Source organism: Fringilla coelebs, assembly GCF_963513975.1.
Source record: "Fringilla coelebs genome assembly, chromosome: 21".
Lineage (NCBI taxonomy): Eukaryota > Metazoa > Chordata > Aves > Passeriformes > Fringillidae > Fringilla > Fringilla coelebs.
This window is the reverse complement of record NC_140047.1, coordinates 8,789,630-8,797,203: the sequence shown is the minus strand read 5'-3', so window position 1 is coordinate 8,797,203 and position 7,574 is coordinate 8,789,630. Positions and strand designations below refer to the sequence as shown.

The window sequence follows — 7,574 nt, the reverse complement described above, 5'->3', positions numbered from 1 at the left end:
TTGAAGAGGTGGATTTTATCTTTAGATGGATTTTTGCTGCAAATCCTTTCCTGCGCAGTGATGCCTCCAGTGCTTGGTCCCATAATTAAAACAGTGGAAGAAGACCAAGGTTAAGCACCAGGGAGTTTTAGGTGTTGTACCTGGGAAGGGCCATCCCAGGGAGTGTTCCTAAACACACGGAACCTGCACTGGCAGATCCTCTGTTCCTCCTCACCCATCCAGAGTGCAGTCCAAAAAAAAAAAGAAAAGGAAAGGCTGGGAAAGCAGCACTCAGAGAGCCAGCAGCACCTCTGCAGCAAAAAGAAGAGAAAATATTAAAAAATAGGGGCACTGTTTGGGTTGAGGGTTGAGGAGAGAAGGACAGACGTGCTGAGGTCTGGCTGCTGGTGTGAGGAGAGGACACAGCCTGCCCCAGCCCCTGAGCTTTCCAGTTGCTGCAGTTGCTTTTTCCAGGGAAATCGTGGTGTAGCAGGGAGTGGAGAGGACAGAGGGAAGGGCAGAGCAGACTTCCACATCTTCACCACCTCAGCAGATGCCACCCAGAGCTCGTGTCCATCAGAGAGCCTGTCCCTCCAGGCTCCCCGTGAGCTTCTCTTCATCCATCTGCTTCTGCTGCTGGTGGATGCGGGCGTAGGAGATGGCGTCTCCCCTGCGGAGAGAAGGGACAGCATGGGCACGGCAGGGACTGTCCCAGCTGGGGCCTGCCTCTGCGTGCCAAGGGATTCCAGGGGTCAAACCACATTGCTGGCCCTCCCCAACCCTCCAAGCTGAGCCCATCCACCCAAGAGCTGCAGACAGAAGAGTGGGACCCTCAGAACTCCCAAAACTCGGAGCTTCAGCAGCGCCCGGGACCCTCCCTCACAGGGCCCTGAGGTGAGGGAGATTTTCCCTGAGCTGAGGGGGGATGTGGAACGATCCACATTGACACCTCAGCACAAGGAAAGCCGAGCCTTGGGGAGGCAGATGGGGCAGCTTTGGAGCTCCATCTCCCCCTTCCCTGCCCTCCACGAGCAGCTGGACCTCTCTTACTTCTTTCCAAGGGCCGACATTCCGTAGAGCACGCCGGTGGCGAAGGCGATGGCGTTGCCCAGCAGCGTGGTCAGCGTCAGGCTGAGCATGACGGGGAACACGGCCATCCTGCAAGACAGGGGCAGCCCTCAGGGCAGGGCCCCGCTCCCCACAGGCTGCAGGGGGTTTTTTTCCCCGGGGTGTGCCCACCATGAGCCCCCAGGAGCTTCCTCACCCGCAGTAGAAGGCGGCTTTCTGCCAGGCCCGCAGCCGGTCGGCCCTGGCGGCCACGGCGTTGGCGAACTCGATGAACTGGCAGCAGAAAGGGGCCTCGCACAGGAACAGGACGAAGGCGTTGAGCCTCCAGAGAGAGCAAACCAGAGTTAATCCTGCTTTTAGGCACCAGAGTTTGGGTCAGCAATGCCCCCCAGGCCCACAGAGAGCAGATATTCCATGCTCCGTGCAGGTGGAGGGAATGGTGAGGCCGGGCCCTGCTCTGCTCCCCCCTCACTCCTCGATAATTTCCAAATTTCCAAGCCCTGCTGCCCCAGATTTATTTTGGACAAGGGTATCTCAGTATTTACCTAAAAATGCATAAAGAAACCCAACATCTCAACCTGCCTGATGGAGCAGGATCTAGCAGCTCCCAGAGCCTGATGGATGTTTCGCTCCCATCCACTGCCCAAGCAGGGCAGCTTTGCCCCCCTCGGTGGGGTCTGGTTAACAACACCTCCCTCCCAGCAGGAAAATGAAAATAAACCCTGCTCACATCATCCACACGCCAGCCGCGATGTTCAGGGGGTTGATGGTGACACAGTTCCAGAGACCAGCAAAGGCACAGGCTGGAAAGAAAGAGGTTTTCAGTGACCACCATGACCAACCCTGTATTCCCGTGGCCAGCACCTGTGGGCACTGCAGGGCAGTGGAAAGGTCTGGTGGCCCAAAAGGAGCCTGGAATGCAGGGAAGAGCCCTCCTCTGGCATCCTTTTGCTCTGAGTGCTGTTCCAACAATTATTTCCCTTGTGTAGAACAACATTTGCTTCCACATGGAGTCCAGGACATGCACTTGGATTTTATGTGCCAAGGTAGACAAGCAGTGCCAGCAGGTTCCACCTCTGAGCAGCACAGGACAAGTTCAGCAGAAACATGGCTTGCACACAGGAAAATAATAAATACAGCAGAGGTGAACCCAGCCTCTGCCACTCACTGCTGCTTCTGTGCAGCTTCACCAGAGGTGGGCAGAAAAAAAATGAGTTTGGGTCTCTGCTACTACAAAAGGAAGTGAATAAAGCCCAAAATAACCCCAGTGCTCCTGGCCCTGTAACTCAGGGAGAGGAACCAGGCAGCAGTGACTGAGCTGAGCTGCATCCACCTCCCTGCTGCCTCATTAAACTTGCAGAGTGTTCCTGGCACCTGATACGGGCCCTTCCCTCTGCCAGGGCCAGAGCTGGCACCAGGAACTCGAGCTCAGCTGGGAGGGCAGGAGACACACCTCAGCAAACATCATCACACTGCAAAACTCCAGCTGAAATGGATTCCACAGCCTTTAAAGGCTGTCTTGGGGATGATGGAGAGCAGCAGAGCCCCTCTCTGAGGATGAGACCAGCCCTGGATCGAGGATTTTAGGTGTCTGCTGGGGTGATCCCTGAGCAGAGCTGCTGTGAGCAGCCCTGACCTTCAAAAGCCTGGCACATGCTTGCAAGGTTTCTTAAAAGCAGTCGCTGCTGAATCCTCAAAGTTCCTTTAAAAATAGTTATCCTTGTTTACCAGGCTGGGAAGCAGAATTGCAGGCAATGACAGGACAGATTGAAGGTCATCCCATGAGCAAATGACCTCCTGGTCTTAGGAAATACCAAAAAATGTTATTTTTTAACACTTCCTAGAACTAAGTCCACAGGACCCAAACTCTTTTGGAGAGTCCTGCAAGAACAAGATCAGCTAGCAGAGGGGATATTCCAGAGGATGTGCTAATATCTGTGCTCTGAGGGCACTTCTCATCCTCCCATCCCACAGGTTCCACTGTCACTGTCCCGACACTGCAGGGGAAACTGAGGCACGGGAGTGGGGTGATCTGTTCATGGTTACACATGCCAACAGCTGGAGAGGAGCAATGGCAAGCAGGATTCCTGGGAGCTGTGGGCAGCACGGAGAGCAGGACTGAAATCAGGGGGTTCCAATTCCCTGTGACCACCAAACTCTGGGATGCTGATGGAAGAGAAGCTTGGGGGAAGCACCCCGGGCTCGTGGCACTCGTTGTCCCCTAGGAAAGGACATTCCTGACAATAATGCTGAGGGACTTCCTGGCATTTTATAATTAGCAGAGCAGCAAAACCTCCCAGCTATCCCCAAAACACAGCCAGGGCTGGGGCAGGACCCCGTATCAGAGCACAGAGGTCCAGGCAGTTCCCAGCAGGTCTCCACCACACAACAAACCAAGGGAAGCAGAATGTTCTGTTCCAAACTAGTTTTTTTTCCTAATCAAACCAACCAGGGGTTGTTTTGCCAGGTTTCTGGTTTGGTTTTGTCCCCAAACAGTCCAAAACAACCCTGCAGCACCGTGTCCCTGCAGCAGTCCTGGCTCAGCAACCAGCCTGGTTGCCAGAGGACTAATGACCCAGGAAGCAGAGCTAAGCAAGCCCCACGTCAGCAGGAGCAGCAGGAAAGGAGTCAAAGGTTTGGGATCACAGGAGCACTGCCCCCAGAGCTGCTGCCAACAGCCACAGAACAACTCAGTGACCTTGGGTCTCCTTTGCAGAGCTGCTTGTCCCACACAGCCTGGTACATCCTTGTCCCACCAGGGCAGGGGCTGATCCCTCCCCTGCTAAGCCAAAACTTTGTTTTTAAAATATTTTCTTTTCAGAGGCCTCACAACAGGGTTAAAACACAGATAATGCTCCGTGGCACGTAAGCTATGGGAGACAGACAGTTCTGCCATTTGTTTAACTGCTGTCCCATCTCGAATCCCTGAGGAAGCACAAATAACTGGGAGCTAAAATGAAGGGGGAAGGACACCCTTCCCTACAAAGGCTCTATTCATTTCCAGCAGCTGGTCACTGTCCTCAACACAAGCCTATTTTTGCTCCTAGAGTGTTTTACAAAAGCCACAGACTCTCCTCGTCCCATTACAAACAGGAACACAAGGAGAGAAGGGACTTGGCCAAGGTCACCAAGCCAGCGTGTGCAGGAGCCAGAAAGGGATCCTGAACCTTGTCTGTCTGGTTCTTGCTCCAGCCCTTGGATTTTTCTGGCTGAAGCAAGCTGTGGCTGCAGGTGTTTGCATGTGGCAGATGTTGTCTGCTGCTCTCACCTCCACTAACGAAGTTTCTCTTCCTTTCTGAGGGAATTTTTCCTTCTGTAAGAAATAATCCAGCCCCGTAGCAGCATTACAATCCAGTTGCTCACAATCCTTATAAATTAGTTCTGCTCTTTTACAGTGAGCTCTGAGAACAACAGCAAACTCCAGCCTTGCTGGTTTATTCATCACCTCTTCTCCAAACCATCCACCTTCAACAAGGTGATGCTGAACAAGCAGCATTTTGAAGAGGAATGTTGGTAGCACGGGGCACTGGTTGTTTCTTCCACAACCCCCCTTTTCCCTGTTCGTAAGGAGAGTTTGTGCCTCATTCTCTGCCTGATAAAGAGACAGTCAGGGCTCCAGAGCCAGCTGTCACTCCCCAAATCTTTGGCAAACCCTGTTAAGAACCTGGCTCTTCTTCCAAAAGCTTCTCCCAGACTCACCCAAAGACATAAAACTCTCATCTTTCCTGTAAAAACAAGCCATGAGGTCGCAGAGCTGTGAACAAAAGGTTGGGAAAATAATCCAAGTATAATTCAGCTGCTTTGAAACACAAAGACAGAGAGGGAAAAAGAAGAAATTTGCACTTTCAAGCCACTCACGAGCTGCTGTAGCACGAGGCTGGCAGTGCCACCAGCAGGACCCACCAGCTCTTCACCCTCCATCCACATCACCCCAAGCTCTGCATGGGATAAAACTGCAGGAAAAGTGCTGAGGCTCCTGCTACAGCCACAGCCCGTGGGAAAGAAGCTGCTCCTCTGAACCCCCACCTGGGACCTGCTCCACAGACACTTCGCAGCTGGTTCTCCTGGCTGCTGGCTGGGCCAGGAGCGCGGGGGCCTCCGGCAGGGCACGGGGTGTTCAGAGCAGTCCCACCAAATCCTGTCACACCTCCAAGTTTTCAGCACCTAGCACATAGAATGGTGAGAGCAGCACATGTTTTACCAGCCTGGCCAAAAAGGGCTTTCAGGAGCCTGCCCAGTGATACCACAGGGTGCAAATGTCAGCTCCAAAAACATCACAGGGTGGTGCAGCCCAGCCCCAAGGCATGGGAAGGGGCAGGCAGGGGGAAAGGGTGATCAGACACAAAGCTCCAGCTGATGGAATAAATCAGGGCTGATTGCACTGGCTGAGAAACCCTCTTGTTTAACTTGAAGTCGTGGACCTGAAGCAGGAGAAATTCTCCATCCTGTGCTCTGCAGGAGATCAGACTAAGCGGTCATAACAGTCCCTCCTGCTTTTAAGAGCTATTAATCTCTCCACAGAATGTAGCAAAACAGCACTCCAGGACAGGCTGATTTCTGGCAAAGTTGCTGAGACTCTTTCCCTGGGAAAATTTTTTTCAGCAGCAGGTAATTCTGAGCTCAGCCAACTCACTCTGCGTCTGCAGCTCCATTCTCTGTGTCCTACCAAAGCCCTTAAAAGCACACAGCACAAACCAAAACCATTCTTCACCTTCAGTAAAAGCCACGGGCAGGCCTTCTGCAATCAGCAACAGGAGCAATGGGAAACATGCTCTGACAGTCAGGATGGAGGGAAAGAAAACAAGTCGTAGGAACATATAAACACCCAAAAGTCAAATAGGATAAACCAAACTCTGCGCCACTCTTTCAGCCCTGACTTGACCCCCTATGAGCCTGGTGCTCATAGTAAAACCATCTAAATTGCCTGCCAGGCACCAGGGCTCAGCTGCTGCTCCCATCACTGCCAGGGAGTGCCACAGCCAAGAAGAGCCTCGGGGATTTGCAGACTGCCCCCCGTGACGTCCCCACTGCTGGGTGCCAAAGTTCAGCAGGCTCAGTGAGCACAGGGCACATCCCTCATGGCCAGCTGAACCCACCCTGCTGCAGGCACAGCCACTGCTCTCCCTTCTGCTCCAAACACAGCAAACCAGCAGCCAGAGCTGGTACAACCCATCACCCCAAAACCCCTTCATGGCACAGCCAACGTGACCCCCACAGCGGTGTCAGGACCCCGACACCAGCTCTGTCATGCAGGAGGGGGCACACAGAGGGGAGGGGATACTCACACATGCCCCCGATGACCCCGGCAATCCTGCAGAGCCACCTGTACCACCAGGTCATGCCCTCATCGGCGCCTGCTGCCTCGGGGGCTGCTGCTGCTGCTGCTGCTGGGAACTGCTCATCCTGCGAGCTCATCTCCCCCCGCTGCCAGGGGCTCAGCGCCCTGCTGCCCACCTGAGCCCCCAGGTGTCACCCCCTCCTCCAGCCAGCCCAGGGGACGGCCCCTAAAGGCAGGCCTGGGCCTGTGCCCGTGTCCCCATGCAGGGCTGGCCCCCCAGGGCTGACAATGGAGGGTGGCTGGCTGCAGAGCGGCGATGCCAGCGGGCCTGGAGCTGCTCCACGGCTGTCTCGAGCTGCATTGTGGGTCCCCCCCGGCAGCAGGCAGGGCTTTGCCTTTGATGTCACTCGCATTAAAAGGCTGTGGGCAGAGCTCTGCTGCTCATATTCATCAGCACAGGCACAGCCAGCACCTCACACCAGCTCTGGGTGCCCCCGGGAACAACGGGGTGTTGTTATCCAGGCAAGCCAGTGTTTGCTTTTCCAGAAAGGGAAACAGGAATCCTCACACTGACGGGAACTGAATGCTGCTGCAAAATTCTGCTCTTCAGATAAGAGGGTTGCACTCCCCTTATCTGACTGGAATCAGGTTTTCTCCCTAAAAATGGGAGCAAAAGTAGCACTTTGCAAGCAGATGCCCCAGCTGGCAACCTGATGGTGTCCAAATGGGACAGGGGAACACCCTGAACTCTCCTAAATGATGAAGGCAACAGCTGCATTTTGTGCAGATGAACGTGGAACACAAGCAGAGCCCAGCTCTGCACAGTCGATCTGGAACAACAAATAGCAGTGAGACTTGGGATCCAGAGCAGAGTGGGAAGACAGATCCCATCTGCTAAAAGGTTACAAAAAAGGGATTAAGGAAAGGATGTCTTTTCATTACCATCTCCTGTCAGACAGGAAATGAAGGCCCAGGGCCTGCATCACCCACGCACTGCAGAGGGACAGCTGATGTATCCAGCTCCTCGAGGATCTCACTTCAGGAATCTATTTTCTGGCTCCTCCAAGAATGGAACGTAAATCTAGAGGCTGGCAAGCAAAAAAGTCCAGGTTTAACCAGCAAAAAACCAGCTATTAATTAAGAAGAATATTTGTGGTTGTAGAAGGATGTCAGAGAATCCAACTGAGAGAAAGCAGGAGCAGGGTTAAAACTGCCCAGGCAGAACCATTTATTGCATCCAGCATGTAGA

The 7,574-nt window shown here is 53.7% G+C and overlaps 1 protein-coding gene across 1 annotated transcript; it reads right to left on the bottom strand.

Moving 5' to 3' along the window:
- Positions 1 to 521: 521 nt before the first annotated feature.
- Positions 522 to 6,462, bottom strand: CACFD1 (calcium channel flower domain containing 1; the record flags this gene model as incomplete). Its single annotated transcript, XM_084219634.1, has 5 exons — positions 522 to 649; positions 1,030 to 1,137; positions 1,244 to 1,369; positions 1,778 to 1,850; positions 6,333 to 6,462. 5 exons carry the CDS (start codon positions 6,460 to 6,462, stop codon positions 556 to 558), a joined length of 531 nt encoding a protein of 176 aa, XP_084075760.1. The 3' UTR covers positions 522 to 555.
- Between the last annotated feature and the right edge of the window lie 1,112 nt (positions 6,463 to 7,574).